This window comes from Arachis hypogaea, chromosome 6 (genome assembly GCF_003086295.3).
Source record: "Arachis hypogaea cultivar Tifrunner chromosome 6, arahy.Tifrunner.gnm2.J5K5, whole genome shotgun sequence".
In the NCBI taxonomy this organism is placed as follows: domain Eukaryota; kingdom Viridiplantae; phylum Streptophyta; class Magnoliopsida; order Fabales; family Fabaceae; genus Arachis; species Arachis hypogaea.
This window is the reverse complement of record NC_092041.1, coordinates 86518108-86541915: the sequence shown is the minus strand read 5'-3', so window position 1 is coordinate 86541915 and position 23808 is coordinate 86518108. Positions and strand designations below refer to the sequence as shown.

General features: G+C 37.1%; 2 protein-coding genes across 7 annotated transcripts; both read right to left on the bottom strand.

The window, feature by feature from the left end:
• Positions 1-672: 672 nt before the first annotated feature.
• On the bottom strand, positions 673-5827 carry LOC112696832 (uncharacterized). Of its 3 annotated transcripts, XM_072197223.1 has the most exons (9): positions 4187-5827; positions 3921-4003; positions 3502-3710; positions 3349-3408; positions 3001-3265; positions 2877-2925; positions 1671-1770; positions 1345-1515; positions 673-1245 (listed from the first exon to the last, which is right to left on the bottom strand). In XM_072197223.1, the coding sequence occupies exons 5-9, from the start codon at positions 3116-3118 to the stop codon at positions 1096-1098; spliced, it is 588 nt and encodes a 195-aa protein (XP_072053324.1). In that variant the 5' UTR covers positions 3119-3265; positions 3349-3408; positions 3502-3710; positions 3921-4003; positions 4187-5827; the 3' UTR covers positions 673-1095. The 3 variants fall into 3 exon arrangements, with proteins under 3 accessions (XP_072053324.1, XP_072053323.1, XP_072053325.1); XM_072197222.1 differs by having other exon boundaries at positions 3349-3710; positions 4187-5793; XM_072197224.1 differs by lacking the exon at positions 3502-3710 and having other exon boundaries at positions 4187-5611.
• Positions 5828-6241: 414 nt separating this feature from the next.
• Positions 6242-10375, bottom strand: LOC140172834 (uncharacterized). Of its 4 annotated transcripts, none has more exons than XM_029287584.2 (5): positions 7612-10375; positions 7316-7420; positions 6663-6781; positions 6406-6547; positions 6242-6335 (listed from the first exon to the last, which is right to left on the bottom strand). In XM_029287584.2, exon 1 carries the CDS (start codon positions 9774-9776, stop codon positions 7656-7658), a length of 2121 nt encoding a protein of 706 aa, XP_029143417.1. In that variant the 5' UTR covers positions 9777-10375; the 3' UTR covers positions 6242-6335; positions 6406-6547; positions 6663-6781; positions 7316-7420; positions 7612-7655. The 4 variants fall into 4 exon arrangements, with proteins under 4 accessions (XP_029143417.1, XP_029143416.1, XP_072053321.1 ...); XM_029287583.2 differs by having other exon boundaries at positions 7647-10375; XM_072197220.1 differs by having other exon boundaries at positions 7664-10375.
• Between the last annotated feature and the right edge of the window lie 13433 nt (positions 10376-23808).

The window sequence follows — 23808 nt, the reverse complement described above, 5'->3', positions numbered from 1 at the left end:
TTATTCCTGAAAATGGATCTTCTCAAGATAAATTTTCATATGACCTTGTAATGTGAAATCTATTTATCTTTTTATGCCACATGTCTTCTCCATGTCCTACCTTTTAAATCAAGAGTGAAGGTATATGGAACCCCGTAAAACTTTATATAAAATAAAAAAGCAAGATACGAATGGTGGTGACCAATGATGATTTTCATTTGACGAATTTAATAATTTGGATTTTGGACACTAATTAATACTTCATTCATTCCCTTTTTTTTTATCACTTTGCCTTAAGAAACTTAGAATCACTAATGAAGAGATAGAATAGTAGAATATTTTTCAATACTTTTATAAATTAAAAGCATAATGATACCTCAACAATAAATAATATAAAGAAAAACGAGTGACAAATAATAAGGAGCTGAGGGAATAATATGAAGCCATACAAACACAAGAGATAGAAATCTATTATCTATTGATATTTTGAAAACTTGCGGGAAAAACATTGTATTGTTACGTATAGAAATCTATGTATTTCTTTGAATTTTCTGTTTCTTTTAGTAATTATAGGATAGGATGACTAAATGATTCATTTTTGTTTACTCATTTAGTTGAGACTTATCACCTCATTATCTTGTTACCCACACTTCATCCTACTGTGATTATCGTAAGTAAATACACAGGAAATGGTTTATAGAAATATTTCTTATTTAATCAGGATGAAGGAATGACATAGATCACGAAACTCAGCTTCCGGAGCAAACCCCCTAATACGAACATATTTTAACAAATTCTTTCTCATGACCTGTGAAGAGTACAATGAGACTATCAATTTGCGGACCAAGAACATACACACAGAAAAAGATCAACAGCCCATGGAAAACGAAGCCATTCTCTCTCTCTCTCCCCCCTTTTTTCTTTCTTTGGACTCAGGAATTATGCATAATCAGCCTACTAATCATATATTAACCAATATAATCCATAACTGCTGTAAGTATATTTAACAATACCAGGCCTTTAACAAATATAGCTCGGGAAAACAATTATTACCAACACATCATCCTGCACACTTTGGTCGAGGGCCAGCACAGCACAGACATGCTTGATAAATTCCTAGGATGCATCCCCTCTATGTTGATCACCCACAATTTGAGGAAGGCCAGATGATGTACTTGGGTCATCTTCTGATTTGCTTGCCCTTTTCATGTGAAGAACAATATAACGAAGAATTCGCAAAAGATTGTCCGTGAAGAAAGAGCTGATCTGTAGAATAGAAGGCAAAATAATATAACAACCAATATTTTGAATCAAAATATGAGGCAACTTCAGTCCCTACTCCCCAAAGCTCTGTAATTGTTTCACCTGTTCTTTGATATATTCTATCATTTCTGATTCCAAAGCCTTCGCAGCTCCAATGTTAATCGATGGGGTGCAGGAGTCACCATTCAGCATTGATTCCCTGATTCCTGCTTGCTTTTGTGCATAGCTCCAAGGAATATACAAGAATTGAGAAACAATGACAATGAATTGATCCTACAGGAAGACAGAATATAACTAAACAAATTAGAGATGAAGAATTCTTCAATATTAAAGGCTAACCAATTTGAATTCAATAAATCAATTCTCCATAGTAGCAATGCTTTGCCTTTAGAACTTGTATATTTAAAGTAAGATTCATGGAACGCAACTTGTCTGGATTTTCTTTGGCAAGTACTCAGCAATATTCCAGCTTGATATAATGTCAACTTGAGATTCATCTGATTTTGCTGGTATTCCACCATAGTTATACTACAGGGGGAAAAGAACAATAACTAGGTGATGGTGCTGATTTGAATTAAATAACGAAAGAGTGAAATGATTGCAAGACTGCACAACTACATACACTTCAAATAGCACAAATTTACAATATAATTCACAAGTAATAATTAGATGCATTACCAACAACCAATTGGGGGAGGACTAAACAATTAACAAAAACGCATGATGACGAAACCTGATCCATGAATAGCAATGACCGCCAAAACTGAAACGGTTCCAACTCAATCCATTCAAATAAGTCTCTACAAAATCAGCTAGACATAGTAAGAGCTTGTCGACAATATTGTTGTTCGGTAAAATATTGTAGTTTTTTCACTCTTAAAGAAGTCGACAAAAATCTACCAAAAGTAAATAGGTTTAAATGTGATTATCCCAACATTTTTCAGCCAACATCACAGCGTTAGAACTGGTGCTGCGACAGCAGGAGATTTTTCTCTTGTTTGTGAAGCCGCAGCACCAGAAGTTTCTTTTTGTTTGTGCAGCCGTGATGCCATGGTGCTAGAACCAGCACCTTGATGCCAGATTTTTTGAAGTTTGGATGTGTAATGCCACAAACGTTGGCTGATTATTGGCCGGAGAAAGTTGGCTCCCTAACAGGACTGGGAAGAAAAATAGTTAACTTATGGCTTTTACAAGACAGACCTAGATTGTATAATTCTTAACAAACTGTCACAGTAAGCTTTGGCTGCAGCAAGATCATATTTCCGTGTCTATAATAATCTTTGAGAAGTTTGAAAATACAATTGTTGCACCTAACTTGCGGAACTCTGCCAACAACAGTGCAAAGACTTTTTGCATGATCTATACTACCTACGCAATAAAAAGACATGAGAATAAAGAAAAAATTGGTAAGAAATTTAAACTTAAATATTCAAGTCACAATGAAATGAACTGACAAAAGGACAACAAGCATAAAACCAAAAATAATGGAAACCTATTTTAAAGGTGGGAAAAAGTTGTAACATCTCGGGTTATCCAATTCAATAAACCTTCTTATTTGCCCTATCAAGTTGGCTACAACATTTTGGAAAGATTAAAAATTTTAATATAAAGAGGAAGAAGATGAATGTTGTTACCTTGTGAAGTAGCTGGTGAAGAGCTGGATCGTGAAGTTTTGACTGAGGGCTGCAATATAGGAAGGAATTTAGTAGTTATACGTGTAAAAAAGAGGAGTAGGAGACAAGTAAACACAGTAAAAACCTGCAAAGCCATCAATACAGATGTTGCAATATTGCGTCAGCATGTGTCTTGAGATGTAACTGCATCTGCAAGGCACCGCTGAATCAATTGTTTCAGGACTCCAAAGGCATGTGCACATGAGGCAGCCTCATCAAAGCCACTCTGATCAATAGTGGGATTAGCTCCGGAATTGAATTCATTATCGATTCCTAATAAAGCGCCTCCTTCCATTTCATTAACTTGGTTGCTTTTTAAAAGGGCAGGCATCCACAGCTAGGTGGTGTATCTGTAACATAAAAATATTTATAAACGTCACCAAGTTATATGTACTTCAATCAATTAGTGAACATAACTCTCTTAATATCAAACCTTTAACTCCACAGTAACTTTTCTGTAAGCTCCAGGATATGTAAGAACAGGTTGGTGGACCTATATCCAGATAGCACAGCAGTCAATTTCAAAAAACCAAAATGAGCTCATTAATAAAATAACCACAGCATTAGCAAGGAGAAACTATTGTACAATCTTTCCCAGCAACCCTTTTAAGTAACCACAATTGAAATCTGATCATTATGTCATGGAGAGTGGTTGCTTGATTCATTGTTATGTTTTTTGCAAAACTTGCAGATGCTTCCCCGACAATACAGTAGGTTTAGCAAATTAAAATGAATACAACTGGTTATTATATCATAAACAGCAGTTACTTCATCCTCCCCCCATCTCCCCTCACCCTGCAAAAATTAAAAGAAAAAAAATGTAGTAGTATAGTCATCATTCAAAGCCTCATTCTGGAATGAAAAATAGGTGTCAGAGGTTCTTGGAAACAAGTTTTTTCCTGAATAGTAACAATAAGGATCCCTTAAGATCGCAAGGTTGAATCTGGGAAAAAGTGAAAAGAAAAAACATTAAAGCTTTAACAAGTTAAATATCTATGGACCTACCTCATCAAGAAAACAAGTCTCTTCATCATTAATGCCGCCTATAGCCCTATATCAGGAAGACCGCCATCTGATATCCAAAGTGCCTACATAAGTATGAATAAAAATTTCATAAGACAAATGGCGCTATGCATATACATAAACTTATGAACTTATATTAAGAAATATTTTCTGCAGATTATGCACCACAACGGCATAGTATCTATCATCAACTAAATACTGCAAAGGTTAACTTACTACTCAGTCAATATACAATTTTCTTAACTCACCTGCAAACAGTGTCAACATAAAATGGATTTTCACGCATGCAGATTCCTGCTTCACGGAGTTCTGTGTTAGGGACTTGAGTATTATGGGGTGCTCAAAGTCCCACATCGAGTAGTATGGGATGCTTGATGTTGTAAATAAGGAGAGTGGTTCTTCCCCCTTAACAGCTAGCTTTTAAGGTGTGGTTTCCCACTTTCCTTAGATACTTAACAATGGTATCAGAGCGTGGTTGTCGGCGCCATGGAAAGGGCTACCTATAGGCTGGATTAAGGTGAATACCGAATACTGATAGACCGTAGCAAAGTGGCTACCGTTGGGTCAGTGTCGATAGAGTGAAGCCGCCGTGGACGTTGGCTCTCTAGGGACGGTGTATTGTTAGGGACTTGAGTATTATGGGGTGCTCAAAGTCCCACATCGAGTAGTATGGGATGCTTGATGTTGTAAATAAGGAGAGTGGTTCTTCCCCCTTAACAGCTAGCTTTTAAGGTGTGGTTTCCCACTGAATATTCAAACAGGCTGGAACCTCTTTGAAGATGTCCTCTGCATATCATCCACAGACCGATGGCCAAACGGAGGCTGTTAACAAGTGCTTAGAGACCTATCTCCGCTGCCTCACAGGCTCTAAGCCAAAACAGTGGTCCACTTGGCTGCCTTGGGCCGAATTCTGGTATAATACTACTTATCACGGGTCCATTCGCATGACCCCTTTTCGGGCTTTATACGGGAGGGAGCCGCCTCCATTGTTAAGAGGGGGGCTGGAATCTACTGTAGAAGAAGTTAGACTACTAATGGAAGACCGCAATCAGATGCTCGATGAGTTACAATTTCAGTTGAATAGAGCCCAGAATCGCATGAAGCAAGCTGCTGATAAGAAGAGGAGAGATGTCACTTTTGAAGTAGGAGACTTCGTGTTTTTAAAGATCCAACCATCCAGGATGCGGTCTCTTGCCACCAGACCAAATCAGAAGCTCGGCGCCAGATTTTATGGTCCATATGAAGTACTAGAAAAAATTGGTGCAGCAGCTTATAAACTTCGGTTACCAGCCTCTGCAAAGATACATCCTATTTTTCATGTTTCACTACTTAAGAAGAGTTTGGGATCTTCAGTGGAACCCCAAAGCCTGCCTGAGTCTCTCACTGAGGAAGGAGAACTACTAGTGGAACCCGAACAAGTTCTGGACAGTCGTATGAGCAACCAAGGACACCTGGAAGTGCTAATCAAGTGGCAGCATCTTCCCGAATTTGAAAGTACATGGGAGCGGGCCGACAAACTGCAGTTGGCCTTTCCATCTTTCCACCTTGAGGACAAGGTGGCTCTTCATGGGGAGGGTATTGTAACAAACCAGGAGAGATCAAATCAAAATTTAACTCCTTTTAAATTTACTTATAGAAGGAGGGGAAAACACGTGACTGATTGAAATTTCAAAATATTGTTACTCCACATGTTTAGGAAAGTAGTTAGGATATGGATATTATAAATAAGGAAGCTGAAAAGCTTTTAGGTAGGGAATAAGTGGAGTGGTTATTTAGTGGAGAGTTTGGCCTCTCGAATGCCAAGTGAATCTTCTGTTATTGTTTGTTCTTTCTTCCTTTTCTAAATAATATTTCCTTGAGAGTATCATCTTGATACCTCAACCTTTCTCTATCCTATCTTCTACCTCTCATCTTCTATTACTCTAATTGCTAATTATCTGCTCTGATACCAATTGTTAAGGGTTTCCTTACTAACTCCAGAATATCAAGAGGTACAGTAGCAGATAATTAGCAATTAGAGTAATAGAAGATGAGAGGTAGAAGATAGGATAGAGAAAGGTTGAGGTATCAAGATGATACTCTCAAGGAAATATTATTTAGAAAAGGAAGAAAGAACAAACAATAACAGAAGATTCACTTGGCATTCGAGAGGCCAAACTCTCCACTAAATAACCACTCCACTTATTCCCTACCTAAAAGCTTTTCAGCTTCCTTATTTATAATATCCATATCCTAACTACTTTCCTAAACATGTGGAGTAACAATATTTTGAAATTTCAATCAGTCACGTGTTTTCCCCTCCTTCTATAAGTAAATTTAAAAGGAGTTAAATTTTGATTTGATCTCTCCTGGTTTGTTACATTCTGTAACTGGTTTGTCAAGAACACGCCTGTATGCCTGTGAATGCCATCTTGATTCAGTATGATCTCTATTATTAAACAAAGTTGTTTAAAAAAACAATACCAACCTTCTGGCAGTATTTCTTTAAACGGTCTTTCAGCCTTGATTGTTGCTCTGCCTTGGGCAGGTCAAGAAAAGGTTTTGATAACCTCGCACTAGCACCATCAACAAAATCTGACTCAATCTGCTTCTTTATATGATAATAGTCACTGAAAGATTTCAAATAGATATTTCAGTCAATTCTTTAATAAATTTTATAGATATGCACAAATAAATCTGCAATATGCTAATAATAGCAAGCATTAACCAAAAAGAGAGGCACACCTTTTCTTTGCCACGAATGTTTCTCCACGCCAAACCCACTCAAGTTTGCATAGACATGTCTTTCTAGGACGGTTGAAATCACATGCAGTGTAAACCTCATCTGAAACAATTGACGGTGGCTACAAATAGGAAAGAAACGTCACATAAGGCAACGTCATGCGTCATAAATTCAGATTTCAGAAACATAAACCCCAGTAACACAGCATAAGCAGCACAAACATTCCTAAATTTTCTTCCAAATTTTTACTTGGAAGTTGATAGAATCAAGAAGATATCATTTCTAACAGAAGTGATAATCCACATGAATTCTGGCCAGAAAAAGCTAAGAAACCATTGTGACATTGTGGTGAGATGCATGGCCACTTTTGCAGGTTCCTCCTACTATTCAATTTTTTTCCAAAATTCAGACAAGTAAAATTGGACAAAACATTGATATTATAGAGTTACCAAACTTATCCATATGCATTATGCACAGAAAGTCTCACGAGTACATAAGACCTCAAAAAGACAAACATAATTATTTCATTCTGTTTTCCTCTCATAGCTTATATTCTTCAGGTTATAGTGGATAAAGATGTACTTCTAAGTAAATAAACCTCGTATGAATGCATATCCAGCTACAGAGTATTATTATAATATTATGGAACACATACCTCAAGCCAATTTGTCAAAATTATGTTGGGATACATAGCAGCTACATCTAGATGATAAATGAGGGGGCATTCTTCACGTATTGGAACATCTCGTAATTTTGAAAGCTGCATTGACAGGGAGAAATTGGTTATGATAATTTTTTTTTATTGGTGTCATAAATAAATATTTTAATTGTCAGGCTTACAACATATTCAAGAAATAAACTAATTATTAGCCACCATGATGGCCTATGAATGACATAACTGGTTTTGAAAAATATTAAAAGCTAAACAATTACAACTTTAGACATCATTACAGGCTAGTAAGTAGTAACTATTTCTTTGTCTTTACATCAAAAGTTTAGTCACCAGCTCCAATTAGATTCTCAAGTTGCTGAAGGACAAGCAATCGATAGTCTTTCCTTAGATGCTTGAATAGTGCACTATGGGTGAAAGAATCAGGCTGAACATCTCTGTCAAGCATATCTTTATACAACCTCAAAGCTTCTTGCCAATGTCCTGCGTTGCAGTTTTCATTTATTAAAATAGTATATGTATACTTATTTGCAGAAATACCCTTTGCTTGCATCTCCACAAAGAATTTGTATGCCTGATCCATCTTCCTCACTCGGCAAAGTCCATTGATTAAGGCATTGTAGGTGATCACGTTTGGATACACACCCTTCTCTTGCATCTCATAGAAATACATAATAGCAAGCTCCAGTCTTCCCCTGATTGCATATGAATGAATCAACACTGTGTAAGTGACAACTGAAGGAAATATCCCTTTGCTCAACATCTCATTGAACATCACTCTAGCCTTCGTAAGATGGCCAGCCATCAGGTGAGCATGGATAATGCTAGTATATGTTACATGATCTGGAACAAGTCCATCTTTGATCATTTTCTGCACTAGTTCACTTGCTTCATCCAGATTGCCCAATTTACAGAGCCCATCAACAAAAATGTTATACGTTATCAAGTCAGGGGGAAAGCCTTTGGCTAGCATTTCTTCTTGCATACCAAAAGCTTTAGATGAGTCACCAAGCTTCAGTTCACCTACTATTTGAGTTATGTATGCATAACGATCGGGCTGCAGTTCTCTACAAAGCATCTCATCAAATAGCTCCTTAGCCATCGGCAAATCTCCCATCATACAGGATCCTCTTACAAGAATTGTAAAAGTATATACATCAGGATGAGGCCCTCGATCAATCATATCATCTTTTAGATGCCGAGCAGCATCCAAGTCCCCCACCCTGCAAAGACCATCTATAAGCGTATTATAGGTCACCACACTAGGTACAAGGCATCTGTTTCTCAACTCATCAAACATGAGAAATGCCTCCCTCATGTTTCCCAACCTACTATAACCATAAATTAGTGTGTTATATGAAATTAAGTCCGGCACCAAATCCCTATCTCCCATAACTGATAACAGCTGCCTAGCATTGCTCACTCTTCCCCACTTGCAAAGACCATACATAATGGTATTGTAGGTCACGACCGTGGGCGAAACTCCTCTACTCAACATCTCCTGCCCAACGCTTGAGGCTTGCTCAAGCAAGCCTTTCTTGTAGCACCCGCGAATCAGAGGGTTATATGTGTAAGCCGAAACTTTGAAGCCCAACCTCAACATCTCCTCAATAAGCTCCCTGGCCTGATTCAATTCCCCTTTGTCAGATAAACCATTCACCAAAATATTATAAGTGACTTCATTGGGCGAGCAACCCCGGCGCTGCATCTCGAGCAAGAGGCCCAGCGCCTGGTCCACCTCCCCTTCCTTGCAAAAGGCACCAAGCATAGTGTTATAAGTAACAGTTGTAGGCTTAATCCCACACTCCACCATAACACTATAAACCTCCCTAGCTTTGTTGCCCATTTTCCTATCCCTAAGCATCCTAAGAACCCTATTGCAATTCTTGACATCGGGCAAGAAACCATTATGAATCATCTTGTAAAAAACCAACAAGCATTTCTCAAGCATCAGCTTCTTAGTGCAAATCCAAAGCAACAAATCAAGCAGCTTAACCAAAGAGGAAGAGGAAGAAGCAGAAGAATTACCGTGAAGTAAAACGTCCATAACAGCTTCGGTTCTAACCGTAAGCAGAAGCTTCTCCATGACCCAGTAGGCCGACGTCATCAAGCCGTTCTGAGCGAGGATCTCGAGAATAACGGCAAATGCAAGATCAGATCCCTTGAAACCTGGTTGACGCTCCACCCAACGAAAGGACCTTAGGGCGGCGTAGGGTCGATCCCGAACGGAATAAAGTAGCCGAACCAGAAGCTCAGGTTGGGAAACGGCGGCATGAAGCTGATCGAAAACTAAAGAAGGAGGAGGGTTGTTGGAGGTGGTGTCGGGAAGGACGTCGTAAAGAAGGTCAGCGTAGGAGTCGGTGGCGGTGGAAGTGGAGGTGCAGAGAGGAAAGAAGCGCATAGCGAGGGTTATGGAGGTTCTTGAGGATCTGAGAGAGAGGGTCATTTGGCACTCTTTCTTTTCTTTTTCGTTGCTGTAACTTAACTTGGCATCATCTCATCCATTTGCTTTCTCCCCAAATATTTTATATTTTATTTTTTTATTTCACAAGTGTTGGGTTGGTGGGCCTTAGGGAGTTTGGGACGGCGCTCCATAATCCAGCGGCGGCAATGAAGCAGAGATCAGAGAGGAGCCAGCGGGCGCAACGACGGACGCCGCAGCGACGGCGGGCTCGTGATCATTGGGTGGATGGTTCTCAGTGCAGTAGTAGCCAATTCACGCCAGACAAGTGCCGCGCGCAGTGACCGACAGCGTTGTGGAAGACCAACGTGCAGGGACCGGCGGCGAAGTGGAGATCCTTGCAGGGCGGCGGCGCGGTGGAATGTGTGGTTGGTGGAAGAAGAGAGTCTTTAAGCTGGGTTTGAGATGGGTACGGGTCTTCAATCTGAGTCGGGTTCAGGTTAGGCTGTCTGGCTCAAACGCTGTCCCGACAAAAAATGAAAGCAGCAAGCAATAATAATCTTCCGGAGAGCGATTGCGTGTAAGAAATACAATTAAGCTACATTTTGTTGAATTATTAAATGTGCGATATACTCAATATTCATGTTTGTTCTATTCAATTGTGTTTTAATAAAATATAAAAAAATTAATATATTTAGACATATTTAAATATTATCACATGTTAATATGTTTTTTATTATTAATATATTTTTTCAAAATACATTTGAAAATAATATTTATTATTATTTATTTATATTAAAAAATATCTTAAATACTTTATATAATTAAAATAAAACGTTAAAAATAATTAAAAAATTAATATTAATTTTAATATAAATAAAATATTAAAATATTATTATAATTTATTTAAAAATATTTTATATTTTATATATATGTGTGCAGCGACAAAACTTAAAATAAAATTTTAAGGGACAAAAATTTAACATAAAAATTTAATAATAATATTTATATTAAAATAAAATTTATAAATATCATTATTCTTTAAGTTTGCAACATAAGAAGCATTTAAATTAGGAATTAAAATATTATGTTGTTCATAAGCCTGAGTGTTTTAAGTCAAAATAAAATATTTGAGTCAATTAAACTATTTTTATTTTAAAAAAATATTACTAAATTTTATATAAAAAATTTGGAAGGTCATAGCCCCATTGTATTAACTAAGTTCCGCTCCTGTATGTGTGTTTCCATGTCTCATAAAATTTTAAATTCATATGTCAACATGTCTCGTGTCGTATTTCATATCCGTGTTAGTGTGCATCATAATTTAATATTTTATAATAATCATGTTTTGAATTCATTAAGAAAGTCCAACTAAGATTAACTACTTCAATACCAAATTTGTTTAAAATAACAAAAATATCATGTGTACACTAAAATGAGTTACTATCAATTTATGTATATAATCCCACTAGGTAACTATTTAGGGTACTAATCAAGTTAGACAATTTTTTAAATTTCAAAAAATGTGTGTCGTCTTCTTTCCAAAAAGAAACATTCCAAAACATAGAAAAAACATCTAAAACCTGTAAAACAAACATTCATTTAATCGAAAAGAAACATAAAAAAATCAATTAAAGAAATATTAAAAAAATAACATGAGCGCACCTTAAAGAGAAACATCTCGAAACATAGAAAAGAAATATCCAATAACCCACATAAAAAATCATGGAAAGAAACATCTAAAATTCTGTAAAAGAAATATCTATTTAATCGAAAAGAAACATTTGAAAAAAAAGTTTAAGAAAAAATTCAAAAAAAAGTACAGCAACGCATGTGATAAGACGATGTGGTAGTTGGTGGTGCTGTATTCACGAGGAGAGGGCGTGCTGTGGTCGGCGGTGGTGTGAATCGCGAGAGGGAGGGTGATGAGGTGGTCCTGGGCACAACGAATCGTGAGGTCAAGGGTGTTGGGGCATAGTGGTGCTGCGCATCTGCAGGGATACGCGACACGAGGAGGGAGCCGCAGTGGTCGGAGCCGCTATACGTCGAGATGAAAGGAGCTAGGGCGTTTGGCGGGGCTATGCGACGGGATGAGGGAGTCATAGTGGTTAAAGGTGCTGTGCGTCGCCAGTGGGAGAGTCGCAGTGGCCGGAGGCGCTGCGCGTCGCGACAGAGGGAGGGCGGCGATCGGCGGCACTGTGAATCGCGATGGAGGGCACTGTGGTGAGAGAGAAAGCAGTAGAGTGAATAGTGTGAGTGGGAGTGGGAGTGGGAGTGGGAGTGGGAGTGGAAGAAGGAATGTGTGATTGTTTTTTCAGTTTTAGGGTTTGGTTCAGGTTTTTTTGTGTTATTAAACCTTTTTATTGCAGCTCACAATGTAGTTGGCTGGAAATGGTTAATACTAGTTGGCTCCTAGACTTTCTCATATATAAGGAAGGTTTCCGTTTTCCCAATAAAGCTTTCTTTCTTTGCTTTGGTGGGAAGAACAATAAAGCTCTACATCCAAGTAATTTAACCAATCAAGTCTTTTAAATTCACGTACTTCTTCTTCTTCTTCTTCTTTTAAATTCACGCACGCACATTCTTCTTCAAGTCTCATGCTACGTCTTCTTCTTCTTTTTCTCCTCCTTTTTCATTATTTTTCAATTTCGTTACCGTTGTCACCAACACCTCCTCCTCCTCCTCCTTTTCTTATTGAAATTTCTTCTCCTTCTTCCTTTTCATCCTTATCCTCCATCATCAAAATCATCATGATCATCATCGTTATCGTCATTGTCTTCTTTTAATATGTATCGTCGTTATCATTATTGTTATCGTTATCATCAAATTTTTGTCATATTGATGACATTGTCTGATCCAAAATTGATTTGGATGTATTTTTGGTCAAAATTGACTTAGTATATGTGCTTGTTTTGAAACACGTTTGTTTGTGTATCATCATCATTAAGTAATTTCAGTTCATTTGGAATTTAATTTTCGGTTCAGTCAAGATGTAATTTCACTTCATTTCTGAGTGAATTTATGATCATTCAATTTTGTTTATGTGCTTGTTTTTTAACACAATCAATAAGTAACTTCAGTTCATCCTAAATTTAAATAAGGTGTACTTAGTCTATGTTTGTTTTGAAATAAGTTTGTTTGTGTATCGTCATCATTAAGTAATTTCGGTTCATTTGGAATTTAATTTTTGGTTTATTTTAGATGTAATTCCAGTTCACTTTTGAGTGAATTAAGGTGCATTTGGTCTCGTTGTTCTGCATAATTCAAAACTCTTCCTCCTCACATCCTCTCTTGAGAAGAATAAAATCAAAAAAAAAGAGAAAAAAAATCAAACAAAAAAGAAGAAACAAGAACAAAAAACTCCTCAACATTCCTCATCATATTATTCTTCTTCTTGTCTTGTTCATCTTCTCATTGTTTTTTCTTCTCATAATTCTTCTTGTTTTACCCTCTTAAAGATAATAAAAAATGAAAAAATCAAATAAATAAGAAGAAATGCATAATGTTGCAAACTCACTTGATGGATTTGGATTTTTTTGTTCGTGATTTAATTTTATTTGTGTGCTTGTTTTTGAACGCAATCATTAATTAATTTTGATTTATTCTGGATTTAAATAAGGTGCACTTGGTGTGTGCTTGTTCTTAAACAAGTTTGTTTGTGTATCGTCATCATTAAGTAATTTCGATTCATTCGAAATTTAATTTTCGGTTCATTCACGATATAATTTCGGTTCATTTCTAAGTGAATTTTTTATCATTCAATTTTGTTTGTGTGCTTGTTTTCAAACGCAATCATTAAGTAAATTCGGTTCATTCTTGATTTAAATAAGGTGCACTTGGTCTGTGCTTGTTTTAAAATGAGTTTGTTTGTGTATCGTCATCATTAAATAATTTCGCTTTATTCGGAATTTAATTTTTAGTTCATTCTGGATGTAATCTTGGTTCATTTCTGAGCAAATTAAGGTGCATTTGGTCTCGTTGTTCTGGATAATTTAAAACTCTTCCTCTTCACATCCACTCTTGAGAGTAATAAAATCAAGAAAAAGAGAAAAAAATAAAACAAAAAAGAAGAAACAAGAATAAAAAACTCCTCATCATATTCTTTTTCTTCTTCTTGTCTTGTTCATCTTCTCTTTCTTATTTTTCCTTCTCATAATTCTTCTTATTTTAACCTCTTAATAATTGAATGTTCTTGATGGCTTAGAGAAAGTGGGTTGAATCTATGGCATTCTTTTAACTTGATTAATAAAGCCTCAAACAAGAACTTATAACTTAGCTTCTATTTGGTCTGCGTATTGGATTATACAAAAGACAATTTTATTTTGTCTCATGAATCTTGAAAAACAGAATCAAAGCAAAGAAGAAAGAGATGACACAGCCATGTATCCTGGTTCAATTGCCTACTACAATGTAACCTACATCCAGTCTCCACCACAACGTTGGTGGAATTTTCACTATCTTTCCAAGTATTACATACATCAATCCCAAGGACTCAACACAATCCTATCAAAGTTACATCAAGCTTCAACATAAACTTGACTTGACTATGTAACTACCTAGAGTTAACATACTAAGTGCTTACCTAAAGCAAGGGACACCTCTCAAATACCTGACACAAAACAGAAATACAGCCAAAAGAAATCTGAAATTACTCTTGACTTTTCTTTCTAAGTGTTTCTCTTAGCCTTTTCTCTCAATGACTTTTTTTCAATTCCTCTCTTTCTTGCCTTTTACCACTGAATGAATACAAAAAAAAGATACAATATTGAAACATAAATATAAATAGTAAACCATGAAGGAGATGATGATTCACAGTCTTTGTGCTATAAGTTGAACTGGATTCAGTACTTTCTGATGAAGCTCTCCATCTTGGTAGAATGTTTCTTTGATGTTAAAATATTATCCAAAATGCTGAACTCTCATAGGGAAGCTCTCAATAAAACTCAGATTCTGGTTCTCTCTCCTGGTCTTCAAATGAAAATCAATTTTCCTTTTGTATCTTCTTTGAGCCATGGTTAGTGTTTTCTTCAGAAAGTCAACTTCTTGATTCTTGAACCAGTTGTAACTTTTTTGACCTTTTTTTCATTTAGACTACAAAATTAAGGATTTACAATATGATTTTTGGGTTTAATCGAGGAGGTGAGTGCAGTAGAAACTTGCTTGCTCAATGAAGATCCCAAATCCAAACCCTTGGATTTTTGCTTTGACTCCAAGAAATACTTTCAACCATTGATTTACAGTAGAGAAAATTTGCCACTACTTTCTTCATATTGCCCGAAATGGTGGTGCAGAAAGTAGGAGAAAATGTTAAGTAATTGACTTGCATGTTAAAGGAAACAAATTACTTTTAACCTCTGAACACTGCTTAACTCGCTTTTGCTTAACTTGATTTGGCATTAGCTTCCTTGATTAGCTTTTCCTTTCTTCTTCTTTGGTGTTTGGAGAAAAAGTGAACTCCTTTCTCTTGTTTGACTATCACCTAAAATGAACACTAGCAGAAGTTTAGCTTAGGGTTCCTTTCCTTTCTTTTGAATAACATTGGCTGGGTCAAAATCAATTTCAGTTATCAACCTTGAGAGCATTTAGCTTAATTAGTTTGGGCTGCAACAAAAACAATTTTGGGTCTGTACACTTAAACAACATCATCAAACCCACTTGGGTTATTAACCCAAATAACGCTATGTTTGTCATCACCAAAATTATTAATTGTTTACTAAACTCAACAATCCCTCTCTTGATGACAAATATTAATAATCATGGACTTAGAGAGAATGAAATATTAAAATTCATATCAATGACTTTCCTTTGATGATACCATAAAAATCTGATATGCTCCCCCTTTCTTTTATAAGGTTCGCTCCCTCTTAATGTGTGCTTATCTTCACTTTCTGTTTATATACACACAGACAACTCATCTATACCAAACAAACGAATGTTGCTAAGTCTTATCTTGTTTGGTAACATAGTAAGCAATAAATCAGCAGCACAAACAAAAATGATTCATCACACATTTTCTTTTCACAAAAACACTTAAACAACACCAAAACATCAATCAACAACTAAAATACCACAAGATATGACAAGCACAAATTCAGACACAATATCTATCCTATGACTATACTACTTTCCCTTTTGTCATCAATGGAGGAAATAATATCCACTTTAGGCCGGCATGAAAGATGTCAGTCCCTAAAATTCACTTAAGCCGAACTAAAATAAGTGAAAATTTAAGTTTACAGTCATCCAGAAAATAAAATAGTGTCTAAGGCCCAAAAGTCACATAAAAGTAAATGAAACAGTACAAAAATTTTTCATCATGAGACATCCCTAGGCATCCGAGCCATCATTTTCAGAGTCCAATGGTTTTTCTTGATATGTGGCCATGGTGTAATCCTCATGTATATTGTTCACATATTTCAGGAGAACTACAACTCTATCTTTTAATTTCCTCAAGGCATTTTCATTCCTTACTGCAAGCTTTCTTTCTTATTAGCTTGTGGAAATGAGCTGGTTGGACAGATTTACAAACTCCCACAAAACATCTTTAACAACTCCATAAAGGAGTGATTTGTGTCCAGTAGAAATAGATGTTCCAGAAGTTGAATAAGGAGGAATGTCATCAAGTTCATCTTCATCATCATCGAGGACAACCTTTTTAGTTCTGTAAGTCCTTTCTTTTGCTGTTTCACTATACCACCCCCTTTAAGGTAAGAGTTTCTATTTTCAAATATCCTATTGGTTAGGTCAACACCAAATGATTCAAAAATGCAAGTTAAAAATATGCCATAAGAAAGAGACACATTTTTGTCACTCCTTATGCAATTATGCATATGCCTTATCATCAAATAAGCAAATAAAATCTCAGTGTTAGTAATGATAGCATACAGCACCAATGTGTCACAAAATAAAACTCTTTGATAAGAACTGCTTTGGGGTAGGGTGATGTGATTCACAATGCGATGGAATTGAGCATGAAGTGGGCCTAGAGCTTATAATTCGGAGTGAGACCATCAATTAGAGAAATATTTTCACAAACATAAGCCAAAGCATCTTGGTATGAAATATTCAATCTTTCGTCCCATTTTTCCGATGTATAAGCACTTACACCCACATCTGTATATCCTAGGGCATCACTGATGGTTCCACCGTTCAAGTTCAACTCACGCCCTTTGACATAGGAATGAATATTTTCTCATGATAAGTCATATTTGCATAAAACTCACGAACAAGATCAGGATACATAGGCTTTTTAATTTTGAAAAGATGGTTTCAGTCAAGAAATTCTAGATTTTCCATAAAAACAAATCCTTTCTTTTTAAAAGTAGGTAAATCAGCCAAAAAGGTAGGGCATAAAGGACGGTAAGCAACAACTCCTCTGTAAAACTCATAGTTCATAGCCAAAGAAAAATGTAGAGGGTTTTAATGCGAGTGAGAGTTCATGAAGTGAGATTTATGAGAAAAAAGGTCAACATTTTGGGATTCCTTTACTAAACGAAGAAGGATTCATGGGTTAACTCATTGAAGGCATTGAGGAATAGACCTTGGTTTTGGCCTTGAAAGTTTTGGAGGAGCATCTTCAGTGGTTAGACATTTCTCCTTCGAAGCACTAGGGCGAGAAGGTGTGCTGGATGGTACTGCTGTCTTAGACAAAGATGGATACCTTGGAGTTGTCTTCGTGCGAGCCATGGGTTCAGTGCGAGGAGGAGAAAAATAAGGTGTAGTTGAAGGAGTGAAAGTTGGATTTTGAGAGTGGGATCGTGCTCGAGAACCCTCAGGAATTTTAGGAAGACATTGAGTAACCGTGCCTCTTCGAGTGGAGGTTTTCTTTCTCATCTAAATGACACACTGGTAATAATGTGATTTTCAAAAGAAAAAATGATGGGAATAGAGAAACCGAAAAGGCATGCAAGGAAATATGAGCGGGTTTGCTTTAGTAACTGCTACAAGTTAATGGTTTCTTGAAAATATGCATATTCAAAACCTCTGACAATTTTGAAAAGACATGACCTAATGTTGAAAAGGTTTTTTTTGTAACACTTTACCACACAGAGCTTTACGCTTAAGTCATAAAATAGAGGTGGTGTGGTATTACGACCTCTAAAATAAAACATATATACGTATAATACTTGAAAGAATATAATATACGAGGAGTCTTGAAGAATAGGTAAAACAAAATTGCAAAATTAAAAGCGCAACGCTCAGAAATAAGGATTACTTGCGTACGAAAAAAACTAAGGTTCATAAACATATATATATATATATATATATATATATATATATATATATATATATATATATATATATAACTCAAGAGTAGAGGGTCAATAGTACAAAATAACAAGCTTCTAACTCAGCCTGCGAAGCTAAGGCTGGCCGGAGAATATTTACATACATATATATATATATATATATATATATATATATATATATATATATATCAAACCCATAACCCAAAATATACGAAAGACACCCTAGTTCTCCATACTCCCCTAAGAGATCCAAAATAAAACAAGTCATAAGGAGAGTTCTATACATATTGTCATATATAAAAAGTACACAAAATAATGTCCCAAAAAATCCACTTCGCTGCAGAGAACTCCAAACACCTAGAGAGGTGCCTCTCGATATGCATTTGAAAAATATAAATATCTGTGTGGAATGAGACCCGAAGGTTCTCAACATGGTAAAGGTGCCGCATACATAAGATATAAGGTCCCAGAAAAGTCAGAGGCAATCCTAGAACTCCGACACTCATACTATAAAGCTTAAAGAACTAAAACAGAAATCATAAATCAGGGTGGTTCTCTAAGGATTCCTAACTTAATCAATTCTTAAACCAACTAAAAATTCCTAACTTCTCCGCCTTTCCTCCGATCCTCCAATGTCGGTGAAACCGCACAAACAAACAAGCAGACAATGGCAAACACAGGTAGTACACAAGTACTGCAAATAGCAAGTATAACAATTAACAGAGTAAATTCACTTAGGCATTCCCGATTAATGCACAAACAAGCAATTCAAACAATATGTGTATCATGCATGCCTGTCCTATGGCTGATGAGTTTCATATGTCGATTATCAAGCTAACCCGATAAGTCCAACTGCAAAACCCTGGATTGTCTCCCATCGCGCATCCCTAAGAGTCTATGCATAGCTTTTTCTTATATATAAAATATGCTCATTGGGGGTATCCTTCCCGGGAATTTATACGTGCTCGGTCACCCTTACGACGTAGGGTCAATAAAGTATCGAGTCTCGACCTGGAACACGTGGTGGGAAGCCACGGTACTTTACCCAGAAAAACTCGTATCTCAGATAAATAAAGAGCATAAGCCTTCAAAACATACATATCCATTGATAATCATTGCACAACTATTCATTATAGCCATGACATCACATATACTTCACTTCTTTACACTTTTCATACATAATTCATCATTTTTCAACATTACTTTACCCCCAAGTTACCACCATTTCCTAACTTTATCTCATTACTAGGCATACCACTAAGATCTAGGGGCTAAAAGAGTAAAAATAGAGGTAGAGGCTCGAAATTAAGTTTTAAAACACAAAATTCACTTTGCTGAAAACAGGGGTCACGCATACGCGTGAGCGCGTATTTTTCTTTGCTCGCGTACGCGAGATGCCCAACCCAGAAGGGTTGGTCGTGTCATGTCCAGGTGATCACTTATGCCACCCCTCAAAAATCCCTGCTACGTAACCACCCAGCTCATGTACGCGAGATGCCAAACACGAAGGGATTGGTCACGTACGCAAGGTATGCAGAGTGACAAAAATGCTGAATGCTGCAGAATTTTAGTTTTGCACTCCAAACTTCTGACGCGCATAACTTTGTCGTTTTTCCTAAACATTTTTCATCCATTCTTCAAATGGCATAAACTTCACGGACCCAATTTTCATATCAAACAAGTTTAAAACAATTTGGGAGTCCGGAAGCCGAGTTATGGCTCCCCAAAGTTCGGCCAAAATTAGTTTTTCACAAAAGTTCTTAAACCTCTATTTTCACTAAAACCAAACTCAAAAATCAACCTGTCATACACAAAAGAAATAGCACCACAACCTCCACATCCTACCATACTCAACCATTCCTCAATTTTAAACAATATTTTGCATCAATTTCTCAATTATACCAACAAGAGTATCAATATATCACCACCTACTCATATTTATTCATATCAACATGTCAGTCATCATTAACTCACCATTTAGCATCCTATTTAATCCATAGCAAGAAATATCATCAAAGGTACTAAGCATTCAACATACTCATGTATTCTAACCTATCCTAAGGTCATCTAGCCTAAGTTTTCACAAGACATTATATATTAAATACGAGAAACCAAAATCATACATTGGCCGATTTCCTCGTATAACTCAAGGTAACACAAATAGGTAAGATCTCAAACTTCACCACCAAAATCGGCAATCCAATGACTCAATCAAGTTTTCATCTCCTCAATGGTGCTCTAAAACACAATTACACACTACCTATGAACATTACCACATCCATATACAAATTTTCAATAGCTAACACATAATAATCCAAGAATCTACAAGGTTTAGAGAGCCCTTACCTTACCCGTGCCTTAAATGAGCAAAACCCGCTAATCCATCAAGTTTAATGTGAGCCTAAACATCAAGACATCAAGTTTTAACAACTAAACCCCAAAAATTTTGAAAATCATGGGAATGGAGAGGCCGAGACAAGAGATTAGTTTTCTTACCCAAATTGGTTACCGAGCTTTGTAGAGCTCAACGCGCTGGCTACGTGGCTGCAAACGGTACAACGATCGGAACTCGGAGTGAGAAGATATAGTGCTTTGAAGTGGAAGCACGGGTTTGTTTTCTGTCCCTTGTTCTTGAGCTTGCTTTCAGCGTTCTTGCTGAATGGGGGGAATAAGAATGATTCTTCTTTAAGTGTATTGGGCTAATGGGTTGGGCCTAGGGTCCAATATGTGCCCGGTTCTCCCGATTAGCCCATTTGGCCCAATCTTAAGCCAAATTCTTTAAAATTAGTGTCAAAATTCTTATTTTAATTAGCTCTATCTTATTAAACTATAAAATTCATATTTTTAATTTCTTTTATTAAAAATTAATTTATTGATTAATTATCCACTAATTTTACGGGGTTTACATTCTACCCACCTAATTAAGAATTTTGCCCTCAAAATTCAGATTTAATTACCTGAAAAGATGTGTGGGTAGTCCTAACCGGGATTACTGGAAGTGTGAGATCTTATCTTACTTGAACCGATTCCAGAACATGACTTGCATCAGGAGTATACTTCCAAAGTTGCGACACGTGAAACACGTTGTGCAAGTTTGAAAGATGCGGTGGTAAGGCAATCTTATAAGCTATCGGCCTAATCCTCCTCAGGATTTCAAATGGTCCGATGGAATGGGAATCCAGTTTCTTTGTTTTGATTGCTCTACCCATTCCAGTTGTTGGAGTAACCTTCAGAAATACATGCTCTCCTTCCTCAAACTCTAAAGGCTTCTGCCTTTGATCAACATAGCTCTTTTGACGGCTTTGAGCGACAAGAATTTGGCTTTAGATTTTCTTTATCTGTTCAGTGGTTTTAGGTATTATTTCAGGTCCTAACAAGCTTTTCTCTCCAGCCTCATACCATCATAGTAGATATTGACACTTCCTCCTATACAAAGCCTCATATGGAGCCATTCCGATGCTCGCATGGTAGCTGTTGTTATATTGAAACTCCACTAGTGGCATATATCAATCGCAGTTCACCGGCTGGTCCAGAACACAAGCCGTCAACATATCTTCTAGGGTTTGAATTATTCTCTCCAACTGACCATCTGTTTGAGGGTGATATGCAGTACTTAGACTCAACTGGGTTCCAAATGCCTGCTGGAAAGCCCCCCAGAACCTTGATGTGAATCGAGGATCTCTATCAGATATAATGGTGGAAGGCATGCCATGCAACCTCACAATCTCCTTTATATACAAACGTTCTAACTCTTCTAATGTACAACTCATCCGAATGGGTTAAAAGTGAGTCGACTTTGTCAGTCTATCCACAATCACCCAAACAGCGTCATAATCAGTTCTAGTTTTAGGTAATCCTGACACAAAGTCCATCACGATGCTCTCCCATTTCCATTAAGAAATCTCTACTGAAGGGTTCCTGATGGTTTCTGATGTTCAATCTTGACTTTCTGACAGGTCAGACACTTAGATACATGCAACACTGCGTCATTCTTCATTCCCGGCCACCAGAACATTGCCTTGAGATCCTGGTACATCTTAGTGCTTTTCGAATGAATAGAGAATCCACTTTTGTGCACTTCTTTCAAGATATCCTTCCGTAGGGTTCCAATGTCCAGCACACAAATCCTACCCTTGAATCTCCATATCCTGTCATCGTCCCAAGATACTCTCCATCGCTTTCCTTGCTCAATTGCCGGCCACACCTTCGCAATTCCTCTTTGTCTTGTTGAGATTTTTCGATCTTAGATTTAAAATCACTTGAAATTTGCAGTTTGCTTAAACATAAAGTACCAGACTCCTCTCTAACCCCAATTTTAAACCTTCAAACACCTTTAGCAATTCTTCCTCTCGTAGCATCATCCATGCAACACATAGAGATTTTTTGGCTCAAAGCGTCTGCCACAATATTCGCTTTTCTAGGGTGGTAATTCAACTCGAAGTCGTAATCCTTTAGGAGCTCTATCCACCTCTTCTAACTCATATTCAGTTCTTTCTTCTCAAAGAGGTACTTCAAACTTTTGTGATCTGAGAAAACTTGAAACTTGATGCCATAGAGGTAATACCTTCAAACCTTTAAAGCAAATACAACGACAGCAAGCTCTAAGTCATGAGTTTGATAATTTATCTCGTGCGGCCTAAACTACCGTGAGGCATATCCCACGATATTACGGTGCTGCATCAACACGCACCCCAGACCTTTCAGTGATGCGTCACAGTATACTTCAAATAGTTCACTCGACTCAGGCAACACTAACACATGTGTAGTGGTCAACCTTTGCTTCAATGCTTGAAGACTTTCCTCGCACTCAGAAGTCCAAACAAAAGGCGCATCCTTCCTGGCCAACTTAGTTAAAGGCAAAGCAAGTTGTGAGAAACCTTTGATGAATCTTCTATAATAGCCCGCCAAACCTAGAAAACTTCTCATTTCTGTCACAGAAGTTGGTCACTCCCGATCCATCACCGCCTTCACCTTCGCAGGATCCATAGTCATCCCCTGTTGACTTACCACATGGCCAAGAAACTTTACCTCACTCTTCCAGAATTCGCATTTAGATAACTTAACGTACAATTTTCTTTCCTTCAAGATTTGTAACATAGTCCGCAAGTGATCCACATGTTCTTCTTCAGTTTTGGAGTAAATGAGAATGTCATAAATGAAGACGACAACGAATCTATCTAAGGACAGACAAAAGATTCGATTCATGTAATCCATAAATACCGCTGGGGAATTGGTTAACCCGAAAGATATTACCGTGCATTCATAGTGGCCATTTCACATTCTGAAAGCAGTCTTTGGAATATCCTCGTCTCTAACCCTTATTTGATGATAACCAGATCACAAATCAATCTTGGAAAATACTTCGGCTCCCTGAAGTTGGTCCATTAGGTCATCGATCTTTGGTAACGAATATTTATTCTTCACGGTAACTTTGTTCAACAACCGGTAATCGACACACAGACGCATACTCCCATCATTCTTCTTTACTAGTAACACTGGCGCTCCCCGCAGAAAAACACTCGGCCAGATAAAGCGTTTATCCATTAAGTCTTCCAGTTGAGCCTTAAGCTCGACCATTTCTAAAGGTGGCATCCTATAAGGGGCTATCGAGATCGGACCTGCTCCAGGCACTAACTCAATCATAAACTCGACCTCTCGAGTAGGAGGAAATTCATCAATGTCGTCCGGAAACATCTCGGGAAATTCACAAACAACCGGAGTTTGCTCTAAGCTTTGTTCCTCCCCCAAAACACCCGTAGTTAATAGCATAACACCCTGACATTCATATCCAGAATAGTTTACTGTCATAAAGTTCAAATAGTAGCTAT

What these genes read in the sequence shown, in the direction of transcription:
- LOC112696832 (XM_072197223.1), bottom strand. Translation starts at nt 3,118, where the DNA reads ATGTGCACATGCCTTTGGAGTCCTGAAACAATTGATTCAGCGGTGCCT. An exon ending in CTGTATTGATGGCTTTGCAG is followed by an intron (nt 2,926 to 3,000) that starts GTTTTTACTGTG and finishes CCTATATTGCAG; the next exon opens with CCCTCAGTCAAAACTTCACG. An exon ending in TTCACCAGCTACTTCACAAG is followed by an intron (nt 1,771 to 2,876) that starts GTAACAACATTC and finishes TTCCCCCTGTAG; the next exon opens with TATAACTATGGTGGAATACC.
- LOC140172834 (XM_072197220.1), bottom strand. Translation starts at nt 9,776, where the DNA reads ATGACCCTCTCTCTCAGATCCTCAAGAACCTCCATAACCCTCGCTATG. An exon ending in TGAGAATCTAATTGGAGCTG is followed by an intron (nt 7,421 to 7,663) that starts GTGACTAAACTT and finishes CTGTCAATGCAG; the next exon opens with CTTTCAAAATTACGAGATGT.